Raw genomic sequence first — 19,938 nt, 5'->3', positions numbered from 1 at the left:
TCATTAACGATCGATAAGAAATCGTTAAATGGAGAAAATTAGCAAATACCAATCAGCAAAAAAATTAAAAATTACTTATATATGAAATTAACTATTAACTACATTCGCCTCGTAAATTACTGTATAAAATGTGTTGACAATGCACTGACTTTAGAAAGACTCTAACGTACATGAACAGAGTGTAAATAAAATAGTGTTGAAGTACTGAAACATGAACTGTATAAGAAAGTATTGGTTTGCATCTGCTAATGCCAAACTCCCAAACTAGCAGATGCAAACTAGTATGTATAGGATGGATAAACAACAAGGTCCTCCTGTATAGCAAAGGGAACTATATTCAATATCCTGTGATAAACCATAATGGAAAAGAATATGAAAAAGAATATATATATGTATAACTGAATCACTTTGCTGTACAGCAGACATTAACACAACATTGTAAATGAACTATACTTCAATAAAACAAAAAAAAGTATTGGTAACTGTATATGAGGTATACCTGTTTATCTGTATTGATTATCCACACAAATTCAGTACTATGGATGCAAAAAAGAATTACTTGTAGTCTCACCTGCCATTATTTTTTGGAGGTACACCCCTATAGTTGTTTTCCTATGTGTGTAGAAAACATAGTTACATTGTTTGTAACTTGCTTTTTATTACTTAACATTATGTTATGAACATCCCTAAATGTTATTAGGTACATTTGTATAACATTATTTTTAAGGACTCTATTGTATGGAGAATATATATAATTCTCTACTCGTCCATCGTTGGGCGTTGGATTTGTTTCCAATAGCAATGAACAACTTACAGCTAAATCTTTATACACATCCATAATTGACTCCTTTGGAAGTAGAATCTTTGGGTCATGCATTTTTAAGGATTTTGATAGTATTACCAAATTACCCTTCGTAAAGGTTACCCAATTAACCCTATCATCAGTGGTGTTGAAACGATTCATTTCTCCCCTCCTTGAAAACACCATATATTATCAATTGTTTTTATCTTTACCAATATAGGAGCAAAAATGATCTCTCATTTTTGTTTCAATTTGCAATGTCTTTGATTACTAATAAGGCTGAATATCTTTTATGTGTTTGTCATTTGTATTTATTCTTTTGTGAATTGCTGCTCATGTCCTCCATACATTTTTTTCCTGTTGAAATATTTGTCTTTGTTATTCATTTGTGAGAAAGCTTTCTACATTAGGGGCATCATTAACCTTCTCTCTGTTATATATGTTGAAAATATTTTTTTCCTGGTTTTGGTTTACCTTTCAATTTCAAAGTTGCATTTTTCACATATGGATATTTTAAATGCACAATTCAAATCTAGCTATCTTTTATCTTCCTAGTTTCTGCCTTTGGAATTGGTCTTAGAAAGAGCTTCCCCATTACAATTTATATAAATGGTACTTCTGTAGTTTCACTTAAAAATTAAAATCTTTAATTCCTATAGGATTTGTTTTGATATGTGGTGTGAAGCAGGGCACTGATTTAGTTTGTTTTTTGAATGAGTGGTAGAATGTACTTAACAGCTTCATCAATTAGCCATCCTTTTCTCACTGATATAAATGCCTTTATAGATTGACATGTTAACAGTACAGAGCCTTTCTGTCCAGGAGCTAGGGTATCACCTTTCATTATTCACTTGGGCACTGTTTTATGCTCACCCATCATTTCCTGAAATATTCTTCATACAGGTATTATTACACATCTAGAAATAATGTCATTAAGAGCCTTAAAAATTAATTCCCTTAATAATTCCACCTTTAGTGATCAGTTTTAACAATGTGAACAAAAGTCTATGCATAAAGATTTCAGTCACAGCATTATCTACAAAGATTTAAAATCAGAAACATTTAAAATGAGCAATAATTGGGGGATGGTTAAATAACTTTTCATATAGCCACAAGTTGAAATAGTATGCAGCCCCTAAAAAGATATTCATGATATATTTATGGAAATTGTTCTAGTTGAAACGTTACATAGAAAATCAGGATTGAACATTATATGGACACTTTTAAATGTTGTATGTACAGCTTCTACATGCATTGTAGGATGGTCACAGAATAAGAGAAAAATGTACTAAAATGTTAATAGGAGCGGTTAGATTTAGGAGAAGGGTTATGGATGATGTCTATTTTTAATTTAGGGTTTTCTGTACTTTCTCACTTTTCTGCACTTCGTATGTATTGATGCCCTAACTGGAGCAAAGTGAACGTTTATGGGAAGCGAGCCTGCAGACCGCGCTTGCGGCTCTGGCGGGCAGGCGGGCGAGTCGGGCGGCGCCGACAAGTGCAGTCCCGCACGCGGCCGGAGGGTGGCAGTGTCTGCCCGCAGACCCACCTCGCGGCCCGCTGACCTTTGTCAGCCTCGGCGGCCTCTCGTTTATCACTGATCACAAGAGTGGAATGAACATATTTACTTGTGTTTTGCTTTCCACTTATAATATCTAGTGGCATGGGAGGGAAATGAAAACAATTGTTCATAGGGGAAATTTATGAGCTTCATCTGGCTGCGAGATTTCCGCAGTTGCCCTGCGCCGCCCAGGGACTCGGATTGCTTTTCGCATCTTCAGGCGAGGAGGCAGGCGCGTTTCCATCTGCCGAAACGAGCTTTAGTGTTCGTCATCTTGGGTTTTAGAGGCAGTTGCCTCTGAACAGCAGACTTTTCCTGACTCCTTTTCCTTCCCCTTGAGTTTGAGAGGAGCCCAAGGTTCCCCCCTTTGGGGCTCTCACATCATCTTCTGGGGTATCAGAGTGGTCTCCACTTCAAGCCGGGCCCTCCACCGGAAGTCCAGATTAGTCAGGATTTCCCGAATATCCAGGGATGTTCTAAAATTCCTTCCCCTCAATGAGCTGGGGTGCGGCTCTGCCGACCCCTCACGAACCTTAGGAGGCCTCTCCAAAGTCATGATATGGGGGGATGGGGTGGGAGTGGGCCAGTCCCTGCCCCCGTAGTGCTAGCTGCATCCTGAGACCTGTTATCTCATATCCAGGGTGGAGGCTGGGGAGCCTGGGGTAGTGACACCTGAGAACTGAGGACTGTGCCTGGGTGGAGGTGGGACGGTTGGGGGTGGGGTGGGCTTCCTCCCTGTCCAGCAGAGAGCAGGGCGGCGGGATGGAAGCTGCTGGCTGTGACCAAGGAGAGGACAAGTCAGTGAGTCTGTGATGTCTTCAGATCCCTTGAGCCTCAGGCTCATGGAACTTGCTCCTAGGAACCTGGAACCAACTCTGCCTGAAGCCCCACCCGAGGCAGGAACGTCCAGAGACTGAGCTGATCTGTGGCCCTGATGAACAGCCTCCACCCAGCCCGTGGGCCACACCCAGCCTGGCCAGAGGCTGCCAGGGGCTTGCCCTCCAGGTGAGGCCGGGAGGGCTGTCCAAGGAGCTGGGTGTAAAAAAAGAAGCCAGGCTGGCTGTACCAGGGACGCGTAGTAACAGAAGCGTAGAAAAAGGAGGTGTTAAAGCCACAGGAACTACTGACATGAGCACATTACTAGTGAGCTTTGATGTGGAGACTTTTGCATCACTTGATGCACGTGAGTGCGTGTGCATGTATGTGTGTGTGTGTGTGTCTTTGTGGGGTTGCTAATATTGTCTACAGTTGGAAAAGTTGTTCATGGTTATAAGGGATCTGGGATTCTGTTTCTTTCTTTTTCTCCGTTTCCTCCCTCCCTCCCTTCTTTCCTCCCTTCCTCCCTCCCTTCCCTCCTCCCTTCCTCCTTTCCTTTCTTGGCTGGGGGAGGTTTTCCTAAAGTGACTGTGCCCTTGGGATCCCATGAGGGCAGAGCTCGCAGGGTCTTAGCACCCGGCCAGTACAGCCTCCTCGTGGCTGGGACCCCTCCGGCTCTGTGCCTGCAGGGGTGTGACAGTGTGTGGGTGCTGCAGTGAGAAGCATCAGACCAACAGGTGAGCTTTTGACACCAACTGGCCAGCACAAGGGCCTTGTGGGGCCTTGGCCAAGGCACACCTCTGCAGCTGCACCCCCAGCACCCATAAGTAGGACCTGAGCATCCCTGGGGCTATCTCTGCATCATCACTGAGGGATCAAGTCTTCATTCAGCCAGAGCTGGTTGCCTCCAAAAGGGAAGAAAGGGAAACTGATTCACTCTCTGTCTTTGAGTGAATATGCAAAGACCCCATATTGTCATCGGCGAGGACCCTGATTTTACATTCGCTGGTAGACAGTGGTCTGGTTCTGTCTTGATGTCTCTCACCCACAGGACCCTCCCTCAGCTCATTACGATCCACCTCATTTTCCCAGCAGTCTTACAATCAAATTACTCAAAATTGCACAGCTTTATGGCACATTGCTAAACTCCAAGATAAGCAAATACCCAGATAATGAACAATTATTTATGACAAATTATTACCTTTACATATAAGATGAACTGTTTCTATTAAGTTCGGTAAAGGTGACAACCCCTCCCTGAAAATGCGTGTGTGGTTTTCACGTGGAATTGGACAAGTGCTGGTGGAAGGTTGGGTCTGGAGGGTGCTGCATCTGTGCACGCTCTGCGGGCTATTCCAGAAGCTGTATTTACAGGCTGCGGGGAGCCTCTGGCTGCTGGGGCGGGCAGTTCACTCTTTTCACCAAAGGCAGCCGTACTTCCATCCCAGCTTGGAACTGGGCAGTTTCCATGAGGCTTACCACTTTCTCCATCTTCCTTGAATATGTAAGGATGAAAGCACAAAAGAATGTGACATGTTTCACTAATTGCATTTGCATTTAAGTGTTCAAAATAATATATTATTTGAAACTGAACTTTTCTTAAATTATTTATGGACTCACTAACGTATGTTTTGGTTACTTCACCCCATTTCCACTGTTCTTCTTGTGAATAGAATTGTCTCCCAGCTAATTATAACATACAGTATTTCCCCAGCAGTCTTACAATCAAATTATTCAAAATTGCATTTCTTTATTGCATCTTGCTAAAACCCAAGACAAGCAAACATCAAGATAATAAACAATTATTTATTGCAAATTATTACCTAATATATAAGATTAACAGCTTGTAACTATTAAGATTAATACATGTGGTAAACCGTATTTATTATACTTATTTTGTAGCAAATATCTTTGTATAAAACATATGTTTACGTATTGCAATTAATGAGAAAAAGTGTAAGATTAACAATTTATGTTGGGTTTTGTTTTTAGATTTATGCACACTGTAAAACTTATTTATTGCACTTATTAAAAGTATTTAATGATGGACTTTTAGATGCTATATTTTTAATGTGCAAATATAAACTAAAGGAGTATTAAATTACAAAATGGAAAATTATAACCGAAGTCAAAGAATCTAACTATTTTCTGCTATAAATCTGCTTTAAAAAGATCATCACTGGAATTACTGAATCTTTAAATAGTGGCCTTTATGGTACCTAATGAGTTCCAATGAGTTATCCTTTGAAAGGTATTTTCCTTATTAAACTAAACTCAACATTTTGCTCTTAGAGATAAATGTAGCTAACAGCACAAACAGTGGAATCATTTCGTTTTATGACGAGAAGTTGAAGTAACATTGGAGGGAAGAGGTGCATGGCCGGACGGGTCTCCTGAAGGTGAGGGAGGAGGATAGGCTGGCAGCAAAGGCAGAGGCTGGAGCGGGGACAGCCGGGCTGAGAGGCGATGAGCATACTGGGCGCGGAGGGGGAGAGCCTCATCTTTGCCACCCTGGCTCGCCTCCCGGGGTGGAGACAGGGGCAGGTGTAGCTGGAGCCGTTTCTTTGCCACAGAATTAGACAGTGACCCACCCAAAGGTGGTGGTGCTCAGACTATGGAAATAGCAATGAGGCACTGGCTGAGCCTTTCTTGCTTTCCCAGGGTGCAGAGGCCCCACTGCTTTGCTAGGAGGGGGAGGTGTATTCCAGAAGGCAGAGCAGAGGAGCAAAAGAAACCCCTTGGGAAAACCTGCCCAAGTTTTGGGCCACTCATTTTCAAGAACTTGGAGGAACAAGCAATAAAAATGAGTAATTCCTGGGTTTTCTATGGAGAGCATCTGCTCTAGCCAAGGGCTGCTGAAAACATGAAGCAGTGTGTGCCCTGCCGGCCCGTGGCCATTGGCCTATCCCTCATTCTCGAGTCTGGGGTCTCACCCCACCCCAGGTGCCTGTGGGTCCCTGAAGAAGCTGGGGTCAGGGTTTGAACACAGACAGCAGAGACCCCAGACCTCAGTGCCTGTGAGCTGCCCTGGGACCCCAGACATGTCCTTGTTCCTCTGGCCTCTGGGTGGGGATTGGCAAGGGGTGCAGGCCTGCCTCTTGCACGCTGCATGGAGGGGATGGGGAGCCCTAGGGGAAGTTGAGCGGCTTTATTCTCACCTGTGCTAATCCTTCTTAGGAAGACAAAGAAGGAAAAGGTGGAGGTGGGGGTAGGCAGGAGAGAAGGGAGAGAGGAGTTTCCAGCTCCCAAGCTGCTCAGATCTCTTTTCCCTGGTGGAAATTTGGAAAATCCATTCTGCTTACTCAGAAGGCAAGTGTTCATTTTCTCAGCAGCTTGTGTTATTTTATTTCAGATGTTGAAAGTTTTACTCCCCCCTCGCCCAGAAATAATTATTTCATTAGTAGTGAGGACACATACAAAATTTCCTTGAAAAAGTGTGTAGAAAACGTAAAACTCTGTCGTTTTATGAGAAGCATTATGGGTGCAGTTTGGTGCTCTGGTCCTGGGGCGCACCAGTAGGCATCCCCGGGTGCCTAAAGGGAGGTTGGTGGTGGGCTGTTGGCTCTTCCTCCAAGCTGGCTGCCTGTGACAGAGGGCAGGCTGGCAGGCTTCCATCTCTGCCGGGTTCCCCAACTCTCTCATAGACGTTCATTTATTAGCCCACCAACTCCCTCATTTATTCACTTGTTAATGAATCAACTCATTTGTTCATTAATGAATTTATTGGTCAGTTAATTTAGCAATTCCCTCCCTCCCTCCCTCCAGCCCTCCCTCCCTTCCTTCCTTCTCTAATTCCTTGTTGGTTCATTTAGTAAGAAGTGTTTCTGGCTGCCTCCTGGGAAAGAGCGCCCCGCTAAGTTTTTAGGGATGCGGCGCTGGTCAGAAGTCTTCATCAGAGTTCCTCAGTGACGCTCCGTCTCCACTCCCAGAGGCTCTGCTCCTGGAGTTTTCCCTGGGGACCTCCTCTCCAGCGGTTCCCATGCCAGGGGCTGGGGGCCCACACTGGGATCACAGCTCAGGGAACATGGGGGCTTTGGCTGTGGAGGGGTGGGTAACAGAAAATCCACTCTCCAGAGGAAGGATCCACGCTAGACCTTATTTTCCTCGGGAGTCTAAGGAATTAAATTTTCTCCAGTGCCCCTAAGGGTTTACCACAATTAGAAGATTCAACCTCCCAGTAATAAAAGATGCTAATGTTAACAGCAAAGTGGTCTTATTTTAACCCACCAAATTTGTCAGTGTTGTTTGTGGACTTGATGGTATGTAGTCAGAGGCAAGGAACCAGCAGCACTGCTGGCTGCCGGTGGTGGGGGGGGGAGGAACAGGAGAAGTTACCAGGAGGGTAAAGTACGCTTTCTTCTGACCTAGGGAGACCCCTCTAGGGGTTTATCCTGAGGACATTATTACAAATGAGCATAGCAATTTACTATAGGTGTGTTGTTACAGCATCTAGTATAAAAGAAAGGTACTGATGAAACATATATGTTTAACCACCAGACTAGATGAATGAATGATTTAAATGCAGCAGATGGGTGCAAGAACCAGGGAAGCTGGAATGGTGAGAACCAGGAGTCAAGAGCTGACTAAAATTTGGTTTCTTTCATAGAGAAAGGACACATCCGGGCAAGGAGGAGAGGTAGGGCGGAGGAAGGCAATCCTCACCTCTGAGATTGTTCCCTGGTTCCCTGCAGGGAGTGGTCCTGGGCTACTCCTGGTTTTTCATGTTCCGCTAATTCACTCAAGCAGTGCATTTCAAAAGCATTTTGGTGTGCACAGCCTTGAATGCCACAATTCTACTTTTAGGAATAATCTTAAATGAAAACAGAGAATCATGTACAATGATGTTTACTGCAACTTTATTTTTGACTTTTTATTATAGAAAACTAAAAAATGTACAAAAGTAGCATGAACAGGAAAACAGACCCCCATGTACCCATTTCCCAGATCCAACTCCCGGGCCCCCTCCTGTCCACTGGTTTACTGAAGCAAATCTCAGGTACCGTGTTACTTCCTCCATCGATGATTCAGAGTGCATCTCTAACAGATAAGGACTCCTTAGAAAAACATAAGCACAATAACTTTATCTCACTTTAACAAAAATTCCTTCATATTGTCAAACATCCAGGCAATGGTCAGTTTTGTCTCATAATCTTTTTTTTTTCTTTTAAGCTGTTTTTTGGGGGGTTTGAATCAGATAAGTTCCATCCATTGCAATTGGTTGACCTAATTCATCTTTTTTCATCTCTAAGTCCCCACCTTCTCTTTCTCTTTTTTCCTTGGAATTTATTTTTATTTTTATTTTTTTACCCTTGGAATTTATTGAAGGAACTGGATGAATTGTACCATTCCCTACAGACTTGATTTTGCTGATTGCTTTGTTTTTGTGTCACTTATGTTCCTATGTCTCTTGTACATCCTGTGACTTTGTCACCAATAGAAATCAGAGATATTTCCATATAGCATTATAGCTATTGTAGGTGTCTCGAACTATAATTTGTGTTCATCTCTATTTAGAAATTATTGGATCTGCCATTAGACCTTGTTATTTGATAAGCAAATGAATATGCACATATAATGATATTTTGGGTTTTGCCCATTTAAAAAATTCGACTGATTTTTTTTTAAACTGATGAGTTTTGAGAGTTCTTTCTATAGTCTAGATACTAGTTCTTTTTAAGATATACAATATTTTCTGGAACTTGTCTTTTCATCTTCCTCACATGGTCTTTTGAAGAACAAAACCTTTTAATTTTGATGAAGTATACTTTATCAATTTTTCCTTTTATGGATTATGATTTCCTATCAAGTCTAAGGACTCTCTGCCTAGCCCTAGATTCTAAGATTTTTCTCCCATGCTTTTTACTAGTTTTGTAGTTTTACATTTTACATTTAAGTCTGTGATCAATTTGAGTTTATTTTATGTGTTAAACTTAGATCAATGTTCTTTTTTTGTTGTTTTTTGTTTTTGCCTATGGATGTCAAATTGCTCCAGAACCATTGGTTGAAAGGCTGTATCTTTCCTTCATTAGATTGCTTTCGTGCCTTTGTAAAAAATCAGCTACACATATAAGATATGGAAGCAACCTAAGTGCCCATCAACAGATGAATGGAAAAGGAAGATGTGGTATATATATATGCAATGGAATACTACTCAGCAATAAAAAAGAATGAAACCTTGCCATTTGCAACAATGGATGGACTTGGAGGGTATTATGCTAAGTGAAATAAGTCAGACAGAGAAAGACAAATATCGTATGTTATCACTTATATGTGGAATCTAAAAAATACAACAAACTAGTGAATATAACAAGAAAGAAACAGACTCACAGATACGGAGAACAAATTAGTGGTCACCACTAATTAGTGGGAAGAGGGAATGGGGGAGGGACTCTGGGGTAACGGATTAAGAGTTACAAACTATTATGTATAAAATAAGCTACAATGATATATTGTACAATATAGGGAATGCAGCCAATATTTTATAATAACTATAAATGGAGTATAACCTTTAATAATTGTGAGTCACCACATTGAAAACCTGTAACATATAATATTGTGCATCAACTATATTTCAATAAAAAAAAATCAGCTGGGCATATTTGTGTGAGTTACTTTTGGACTCTCTATTCTATTCCATTGATATACAGTTCTATCTCTCTGCCAATACACCATATTGATCACTGTAGCTGTATAATAATGTTGAACTTGGGTAGACCAATTCCATTCACTTTATTCCTTTTTTCCAAAATTGTTTTAGCTACGCTAATTCCTTTGCATTTGAAATTAATTTTAGAATACCATTGTGTGTGTGTATTATATATGTATGTCTTTGTCTTTCTAGAATTTTGATAGAAATTGCATTAAAATTGTGTATCAATTTGAGGAGAATTGATCTCTTTGTTGAGTCTTCTAATCCTTGAACGATTATTTAGATCTTCTTTGATTTCTTTCATCAGCATTGTGTAGTTGTCTGCACAAGCCTTGCACATGTTTTGTTAGATTTACATCTTAATATGTTATTTCTGAGCAATTATAAATGTATTATATTAAAAATTTTGGTGTTCACATGTTTACTGCTAGTATATAGAAATGCAGCTGATTTTTGCATGTTTTCTTGTATCTTGCAACCTTGCTGAATTCACTTGTTATTTCTAAGAGAATTTTTGTAGATTTCTACATAGATAATCATGTCATCTACAAATACTAATAGAAACAGTTTTGTTTCTTCTCTTCTGATTTGCATGTCTTTTATTTCCCTTTTTGTTTCATTATTGCACTAGCTAGAACTTTCACCAATATGTTAAATAAGAGTGGTGAGAGTGACACCTTGCCTTGTTCCAGATCTCAGGCGAAAAACATTCAGTCTTTCACCATTAACTGCAATGTTAGCTGTAGGTTGTTTATAGATGCCCTTTATCAAGTCAAGTAAGTTCCCCACTATTCCTAGTTTTTTGAGAGCATCATTCTTTTTTAAAATATCATAAATGGATGTTGAATTTTATCAAATACTCTTTTAACATCAATTAAATCATATGATTTTTATTTTTTAGTTTGTTAATACTGAACTAGCTTTGCATCCATGGAACATATCCCACTTGGTTACTGTGTGTAATTCTTTATATATATTGCTGAATTCTATTTGCTAATACGTGTGAAGGATTTTTGCATCTACATTCATGTAGTTTCTTTCTTTCCTTCCTCCCTCTCTCCCTCTCTCCCCTTCTCACTCTCTCCTTTCCCCTCTCTCTCCCTCCCTCCCTCCCCCCCTCTCTCCCTCCCTCCCTCCTCTCTTTCTTTCTTTCACAGTCTTTGGTTTTGGCATCAAAGTAATACAAGCTTCATAATATGAATTGGGAAGTGTTCCCGTCTCTTTATTTTCTGGAAGAAATCCTATAGAATAGCATTAATTTTTCTTTAAACATTTGATAGGATTCATCAGTAACACTATCTGGGCCTGGAGGTTTCCTTTTTGGAAATTTTAAATCACAAATTCAAATTTCTTAATCATTATAGGGCTATTCACATTCTTGTTTTCATATTGGGTGAATTATGGTAGCTTGCGTTTTTTGAGGTATCAACCCATTTTGTTTTAGTTGTCATATTTACGGGTATAGAGTTGTTTACAGTATTGCCTTATCATTCTTTTTATATCTGCAGAGTTTGTGGTGATATCCTCTGTTTTATTCCTATTAGGACAATTTGTGTTTTCCTAATTTTTTTTCTTTTTTTCTTTTTGGTCAGTTTGCCAGAGATTTGTCAATTTTATTGATCTTTCCAAAGAAGTAGTTTTTTGTTTTATTGATCTTCTCTATTGTTTTTCTGTTTTAATTTCATTTATTTCTGTTCTTACCTTATTATTTCCTTCCATCTGTATGTTTCCTTTGGGTTTATTCTGCTCTTCTTTTATATGTGGGGGCTTAGATTATTTATTTGAGACCTTTCCTCTTTTCTAATGTATGCATTTAGTACTATAAATTTCCCTCTCAGCACTGCTTTAGCTGTGTCCTACAGCTTCTGATTGTTGTATTCTCATTTTCATTGTTTCATTAAAAAAATTTCCCTTGAGACTTTTTTCTTAATCCATGGGTTATTTAGAAGTGTGTTGTTTAGTTTCCAAGTGTTTGGAAAATTTTGTTATCTTTCTGCTATTGATTTCCATTTGGTTTTATTGTGGTTGAAGAGCACACTCTGAATGACTTAAATTCCTTCAAATTTGTTGAGATTTTTTTCATGGCCTAGGATATACCTTATTTTTATATATGTTCCATGGACACTTGAAAGAAATGTGTATTCTGTTGTTGTGTGGATTGTTCTTTAAATGTCAATTCATTCTTGGTTGATGGTGTTGAGTTCTTCCATATCCTTGTTGCTTTTCTGTCTAGTTTCTGAGAGAGGAGACTTAAAGCACTCAACTATAATTGTGGATTTATCTCTTTTTCCTTTCAGTTTTGTCAGTTTTTACTTCTTATATTTTGCAGCTCTTTTGTTTGGTATAAACACATTTAGGATATATACATATTCTAAGTGTATACACAAGTATACAAGAATAATGTATATAAGAATGCATTCTTGGGACTTCCCTGGTGGTCCAGTGGTTAAGATTCCACTCTTCCACTGCAGAGCCCACTGGTTCAATCCCCGGTCAGGGAACTAGGATCCCACATACTGTGCCACACGGCCAAAAAAAAAACAAAAAAAGAAAAAAAGAATGCATTCTTAGTGGGCTGATCATTTCATCATTAGTATCCTTTTCTATCTATAGTAATTTTCTCTGAAGTCTATGTAATCTGATATTAATATACTCCTTTTATTTATTTAATGTTTGCATGATATATTTTTTTCCATCCCTTTGCTTTCAACCTGCCTATGTTGTTGTATTTGAAATGAGTTTCTTGTTGACAGCATGTAGTTGGGTCATGTTTGTTAATCCATTTCCACCAACTCTTTTAATTGGTATACTTAGACCATTTATATTTAATATAATTGTTGATATATTAGAGCTTAATTCCACCATTGTCTTTCATTTGTTTTCTGTGGTTTGTTTCTCCATTTTCTTTTTCCTGTGTGTCTGTGGGTTACTTTGAACATTTAAAAAATTCCACTTTGATTTATCTGTAATGTTTTTGAGTGTATCTCTTTGTGTAACTTTTTTAGTGGTTGCTCTAGGCATTATATTCTTGATATATAACTTATCAGAGTCTACTGGTACCATCATTTCACCAGTTTGAATAAAGTATAGAAACATTACCTCCCTTTAACTACCTTTATTTTCCCCACTTATAATATTGTTGTTTAAAATATTTTCTCTACATACATTTAGAACTACATCAAACAGTGTTGTAATTTTTGCTTTGATCATCAGACATGTTTGGAAAACTCAAGAGAAGAGAAACTTATAGTATTTATCCACATTTTTGCTCATTGTATTCTTTCTTCTTTCCTCATGTTGCAAGGTTTTTTTTCTTTAATAGCATCCTTTCTGTTTACAGAAAATTTTAAGCCTTTCTTTTAGGGTAGGTCTGCTGGGGACAAGTTCTCTTAGTTTATTTTCACTGGAGAATGTCTTGATTTCCCTTTAATTAATGAAGGGCATTTTTGCTGGGTATAAAATTTTGGGTTAGGCAGCCTTTTTTTCAGCACTTGAAGAACATTGTGTCACTTCCACTGGCCTCCATAGTTTCTGATGAGAAATCTACTATTATTCTCATTGCTTTCCCCCAGTATTAACATATCATTTTTCTCTGGCTGCTTTCAAGATTTTGTCTATGTCTTTCACTTTCAGAAGTTTATTTATGGTGTGTCTGGTATGGCTTTTTCTGTATTTATACTGTTTGGGTAAAATTAGCTCCTAGAATCTGAAGGTTTATGTCTTTTGTCAAACCTGGGAAGTTTTCAACCACTCTTCCTTTGAATACTTTTTTTTTTTGTAATGAAAAAAATTTTAGTTGTCTGTTGCCTTTAATTAACATCTAAATAGATACCATATTCTTCTATAATTACGACATGGAAATGTCTATGAATAAAATAGATAAATTTTTTGTCATATGCCTAGGAAAGAATGGTGGCAATAAGATTCATCCAAGGTTTCAGCAGCAACATCTACGCAGCCAGGGCGTGGTCAGTGTTTGGGGACAGAGGTAAATATCCACAATCCATGCATACATTTGATTTCTTCTTTTAGTGCCTGAGGTACCATCTGGTGCTGCTGGACAGTTCTCTTCTCCTTAAATTCTTCCGATTTGATTTGAATTTCATACATTGCCCCACAGCCTCCTGAAATGTCAGTGACTTTGATAGCTGTAGCTCGAGGAAACTTTTCTTTGAGAATTTGGGTCACTTTGAGCTCCCCCTCAGTCTGCGAGGCAAACATGCACTGGGCACAGTGGAGAAGAGGAAGCCGGCAGGTTCCACAGAGCAGAGGTGCTGCCGAGGCTGGGCTCCATGCCGCCATGCCCGGCTGATGTGGCCTGCTGTCTTAGGTCGCCGTGTCGTTCTTTGAACACTTTTCAGTCCTGTCCTCTTTCTCCTCTCCTTCCAGGACTCTGGTGAAATGAATGTTAGGTCTTTTGTTATAATCCCACAGGACCCTAAGGCTCTACTATTTTTTTCAGTCTATTTTTCTCTCTGTTGTTCAGATTGGGTAATGCCTATTGTCCTTTCTTCCAGTGCACTAATTATTTCCTCTTTCTTCTACATTCTGCTCTTAAGCCCAACTACTGAGTTTTTTTTTTTTTTTTGGTACTGTATTTTTCAGTTCTAAAATTGCCCTTTGGTTCTTCTTTATATCTTTGGTTTCTTTGTTGAGACTCTTTTTTCCCCTCATTTGTTTCAAATGGGTTGTAATTGCTCATTGAAGCATTTAAAAGTGATGAGTGCTTTAAAATCTTTGTCAGATAATTCTAACATCTTTTTCATATTGTTGTTGGCATCTGATTGTCTTTTTAAATTCAGTTTGAGACCTTTCTTTTTTGTGGTATGATGATGACTTTTTATTGAAACCTGGGAATTTGCATTATCTTAGGAGATTCTGGATCTTACTTAAACCTTTTGTTTTAGATGGTTTTCTCTGCCACTGCTCTAGTAGGGGAAGGGGGATGCTGCCCATTAGTTCTGAGTTCACATATTTTGCAGTTCTGTTTGGTGCATACACATTTAGGATTGATATATCTTCTTGGTGAATCAACATTTTTATTATGATGTAATGTCTCTGTCTCTGATAATTTTCTTTGCTCTGAAGTCTATTTTATCTAATATAAATATCGTCTACCTCCAGGTTCCCCACTCTGTTGCCTTTGGAGGGAATAGGATCCTTACTACTTTTGGGTGTGGGTAGGAAAACTGGCTCCCCATGTGGGCACCACTGATACAATGATGACGTGGCCTTGTTTGCTGGACGATGATGAAAGTCTTGATTCTCCACTAGGCCTGCTTTGACTCCATCAAGAATGGGAGGGGTGCTTTTGTTACTGGCAAGAGAGAGGTGAAGTTCAGGCTCCCCATGGTCTCCACTGACACTGTTGGGAGAGGGAGCCCAGTGGGGATGAAGATCCTGTTTCCATACCTGTCCTTCTCTGACATTACCTCAGTGGAGACTCTGGGGTTCCTTGTTATAGCCTCTTGAGGATGGAAGTCTAGACTCCCCCATTTGGTCTTTGTGGGTATTGGTATGAGTGGGACCAGAGTTTTTTGTTTTCTTTTCTTCTAGTGTTTGGGTGGAGTAGACTAGTTATTGTATAAAAGTTTTTGGTCTTACTAAGCTGCCCCTTTCTTTGTCCTTTGACTAGAGAGATCAGGTTTTTATTGGGGCTTTTGTTTTGTGTCTGTGCCTGTTGTAGCTTCCAGATTTCTGGCTTCTTCTGTTCCAAGTCTAACATATATGAAGCAAAAGGAAAACCAAGGGAACTGACTACATTTCTTGGGTCTTGAGGTCCTAACCCAGTCTGCCTCTGGGACCAGTGAGCAGCCTCCCTTCTCTGATCACTTTACCCCTGCAGTTTGTTCTCTGTCATTTGGCACATGGCCTTTGGTGCTCATTCATTTACTTATTCATTTATTCTTTCATTCAGCAAAACTGGCTGTGTGCCTATTCCTGCAGATATGGTGACTAAAAGATCTTAAGTTATAGTTAGTGGACTGGCTGTGTGCCTATTCCTGCAGATATGGTGACTAAAAGATCTTAAGTTATAGTTAGTGGAAGAGACAGTAATCACAGTGTCTGAGAAGACCCTATGATTTCCCCTGGCTGGCCTTGCCTTGTCCTGGAGGAGGAGATTCTAGGGGACAGGGTCTGGGTCTTGCTTCTCCTGCCCAGGATGAGATGGGGCTCCCGGTCACAGTCCCAGTGGGAGACAACTGGAGCTTTGGCCCCATCAGGACACACTTACTCATGTACTGAGCGTCTGCCACTGCTTAGCCCACACTGGGCAGGGATGTGAGATGAGAGAGGTGAGGCCAACTCCTGGCAGCTCCAGGCCTGGGCAGGGCTGGGACAAGGCTGTGGAAACAGTTAATGCCTTGAAAGCTCACCCTCGAATGGAAGATGCGGGTGCTAGTGGTGGTGGAGGATCAGGATATGGCTTCCTCAAGAAGGAGGCTTCTGAGCTGGACCTGGGCAATGATTGAAAAAAATGCTCGCAGAAGGGCAGCCTAGGAGTGGGCTCTATTCCCTGCCCCCATCAGATGGAGTAGCTGGAAAAGGGACCTGGCGGCCCAGGTTCCCACCGGAGCCACCGCCCTAAGGCTTTCCCTCCCCTCCCCATGGGCATTGTCTTCCTCCTGCCATGACACCCCCACCATATCTTCCCCCTCCCCTACGGGCACTGCTCTCCTGCCCACGATGCCCGTCCGGGCCCTGCATTGTCTCGGGAAGATGTGTGCTCACCCGGGTGGGTTATTATTAGCCTGCGATGAAGTGAAAGGCCCTGAATGGGAGATGCCGAGCTCCTGCCTGACATCATGGCCGAGGCAAGAAGGAAATGATTCATTATGGCTACAAGGCGTGCTCTAATTTCATATAACAAAATAAATGACAGTCGTATTTTGGGTGCCACCACGCGCAGATAGCATTGTTCCCTGACTGCCTCTCACCAGGGCTGCAAGGAGAATTAGAGCAGCCTTTGTGCAGAGAGATGAGGGGCTGGGGGTGCTTGGGGGGGTGGCAGGTGCCGTGACCCTGGGAGGATGAGTGAAGTCACCGCTCAGTGGCTGGGGTGGCTGGGGACAGGTGTTCCGAGACCTCCCCCACAATCAAGGGCCCCGGCTTGCTGAACCCACTCCTGCTTCCTGTGCACCACACACCCCACCTTCCATCCTCATGGCTCCTCCAGACCCTGCCTATCTGTCCAAGTCAGTCCCAGCTCCGGGCCCCCTCCTCCAGGAAGCCCACAGCGAGCTCTGCTTTTCCAACGCTGTGTCTACGCATACTTTCTCCCCCTCTTCAGGCTTCTGGGCTCCTTACACAACCACACGAAAACAGCTTTAGATGAGGTTTCCTTGGCTGTGATGGTGGCCCCCAGTTCAGAGTGTACCTTCACCTTCTGGGGTAGGGAATTCCCTCAAGAGCTGAGCCCCATAGCAGGACAGCTGTCACGGTGTGTGCCCTTCAGGGCGGGACTGGCTGCATGATTTGTGGGGACCAGGGTCAGATGAAAATTCAGGGCCCCTTGTTAACAAAATTAAGAATTTCAAGACACAGCTGCAGATTCTTAAACCCAGTGCAGGGCACTTCTGAGTGAGGGACCCTGTGCATTGCACAGGTGGCAGCCGCTGTCCATGGCTAGAGAGAAGAGACCCAAAGTTGGAGCCTGGGGTCCCCCTGGTTACAGCACTGGTCCTCTTCTACCTCCGCTGTGGCCAGGACAGCTTGACGGGGCGCGGGGAAGGCCACTGGATCAGCCAGGATGCAACCACCTTCGACAGGCTTCCAGAAGTGGTGACAGAATCTTATTTCCCCAATGTGTTTCATTTGTGGTCTGGAACCTAAGATAAAAATAATAGAAGAAGAGGATAACATTCAAGGGCAATTTCATCTCCGGGCGTCTCACCAGGAGAGGAAGCCTTAGGATCGCTGGACCAAGGAATTCTTTTTCCTGCCATATTTGCACACAAAATGGTCTCGTTTAAAAATGCACATTAAGAGTCATGTCAATCATAGACACTTGGAAATAGGTGCTGCCTTGACAGGGAAACAGAACTTTTTCGTGGAATTTAATTCGTTCAAATACCTTTTTCAACTGGGTTGACAGCCGGGCCATGGAGACGGGAACTCACACCCTCCTCCTGCTCCCGCTGCATGTGGATGGGCCCCTCCATCCACCCCCCCCCCACCCCCGCAGAGGTCACTGTGTAGAGTGTGCCAGCCGTGACCGCCTGAGCTGGACAAGGTCCTCTCTCCCTGGTCTCTCTATTGTTCTCCGAGATCAAGTCTCAGCATCACTCACAGACCAGAAGAGGGGGGCTGGGCATGCCAATTCCCGGGAGGGCAGATCCCTGAGTCAGGGCCTGCACTGGGGTTTTAGCCTGCCCAGGATCCCTTACTAGTTGGCTTTCCCTGGGGACTACAGAGGTTGCAAACAGATGGTCTATGGGCTGTCTTCAGGTCGAGGTCGTTCCCTCCTTTCTTTCTTTCTTTCTCTCTTTTCTTTCTTTCTTTCTTTCTTTCTTTCTTTCTTTCTTTCTTTCTTTCTTTCTTTCTTTCTTTCCTTTCTTTCTTTCTTTCTTTCTTTCTTTCTTTCTTTCTTTCTTTCTTTCTTTCTTTCTTTCTTTCTTTCTTTCTTTCTTTCTTTCCTTCCTCCTTCCTTCTTTCCTCCCTCCCTCCCTCCCTCCTTTCTTTCTTTCTTCCTTCCTTCCTTTCTTTCTTTCTCTTTCTCTCTTTCTTCTTTCCTTCCTTTCTTTCTTTCTTTCTTTCTTCCTCCCTCCCTCTCTCCCTCCCTCCCTCTCTCCCTTCCTCCCTCTCTCCCTCTCTCCCTCTCTCTCTCTCTTTCTCTTTCTCTTTCTCTCTTTCTTTCTTTCCCTCTGCATTCTTTTAGCAATACCTGAATTAGGTTCCAGCCTTTACAAATCACAAGTTTGCACGTAAAATCCAAATTTCTGACTTCTCTTGAAAAAAAATCCAGAGATTCCCACATGAACATGACTGGGGTGCCGAATAGGGCCGCTCCTTTCAGACGAGGCCATGCTCTGTAGTTTGCCTTGGTCCCCACAGCTCTGTACCTTCTCCCAGCCCTGCTGTGGGTGGCGGTCCACACAGAGTTGGATTTGCACTGCTGTATTTCTTACACCTGGCTGGCATCACTCCTTTGGGTTGCCTGCCTGGCTCCCATAGGCATTTTGCCTCTTTTCTCCTCATTTAGAAGTTTCTGGTGGCGCTTTGCTGATCATAGATGGCCCAGTGACGGGCGGTGTAGAAGGGCATAGATGGGGAGGAAGTGTCCACACCATGTATTCCCACCCCTTCCCTGTGCTCTGTGGAAGTGCTTGACTTATGCTGATGATCAAGTTATGAGTCTAGACGTTTCTTATTGCTTATTGAGAGCAGAGTGGGGGCAGGGAGAGAAGGGGGAGGGAGAGGGGACCGTGGACAGAGATTTTGCCGACTGCCCTTGGCCCCTACTTGCTGAAACATGAACTTGCATCATTATGATCTTATCTTTGAAAAGCACGCTCCCTAAACTATGTTTCTCTCCTCCGCCTGTTCCCATGATTGGCAGCTGGAGCAGCTTGTAACAGGGCACACCTGGACCCTTCAAAAGGGACGAAGCCTCAGCTCCACGCAGCAGCCACTTCCTGGGGTCCAGCTCACGCTCTGCCCAAGGCCTGCCTCCCTGGCTGGGGGGAGGCTGGAAGGCAGGGATGTTTTCTGAGTGACCTCCACTGAGGAAGGGCAGCTGAGCTGGCCGCTGTGGCTGCCTCGACAGGACCTCTGCCCTGTAGGACATCCATAGTCCAAGAGTCGAGAGACAAAGTCAAGGCCCAGGAGCCTCTTGCTTATGGCTGCTTCTTGTCCTTGGGCCCATGAAGAAGGCTGTGCCTCCCACAAACTCTCTTTGTCCCTCAGGCCATTCTATAGGGCGCCGTCTCTGCTTCCCAGCAGCTGTTGGCTTGCCTTGACATTCTGGCGAGGCAGGGACAAAGTTTTCATATGAATAGGAAGATGGTGAAAGCAAGGGCAGGGGGCTGCCACAATGTCCAACTAAGGGAACAACCCACCTTTCCAATACTACCTTATTAATTGGCCGTTCGGTAGATTGGGGCCCAGTTG

General features: G+C 42.3%; 1 protein-coding gene across 2 annotated transcripts; it reads right to left on the bottom strand.

The window, feature by feature from the left end:
• Positions 1-13,715: 13,715 nt before the first annotated feature.
• On the bottom strand, positions 13,716-14,130 carry LOC133078604 (bolA-like protein 3). 2 transcript variants are annotated; one of them, XM_061173699.1, is made up of 2 exons: positions 13,947-14,130; positions 13,716-13,863 (listed from the first exon to the last, which is right to left on the bottom strand). In XM_061173699.1, the coding sequence occupies exons 1-2, from the start codon at positions 14,128-14,130 to the stop codon at positions 13,766-13,768; spliced, it is 282 nt and encodes a 93-aa protein (XP_061029682.1). In that variant the 3' UTR covers positions 13,716-13,765. The 2 variants fall into 2 exon arrangements, with proteins under 2 accessions (XP_061029682.1, XP_061029681.1); XM_061173698.1 differs by having other exon boundaries at positions 13,747-14,130.
• Positions 14,131-19,938: the final 5,808 nt, after the last annotated feature.

Source organism: Eubalaena glacialis, chromosome 18 (genome assembly GCF_028564815.1).
Source record: "Eubalaena glacialis isolate mEubGla1 chromosome 18, mEubGla1.1.hap2.+ XY, whole genome shotgun sequence".
Classification (NCBI taxonomy): Eukaryota; Metazoa; Chordata; class Mammalia; order Artiodactyla; family Balaenidae; genus Eubalaena; species Eubalaena glacialis.
The sequence above is the reverse complement of the archived record's forward strand: the minus strand, read 5'-3'. Positions and strand labels throughout refer to the sequence as shown.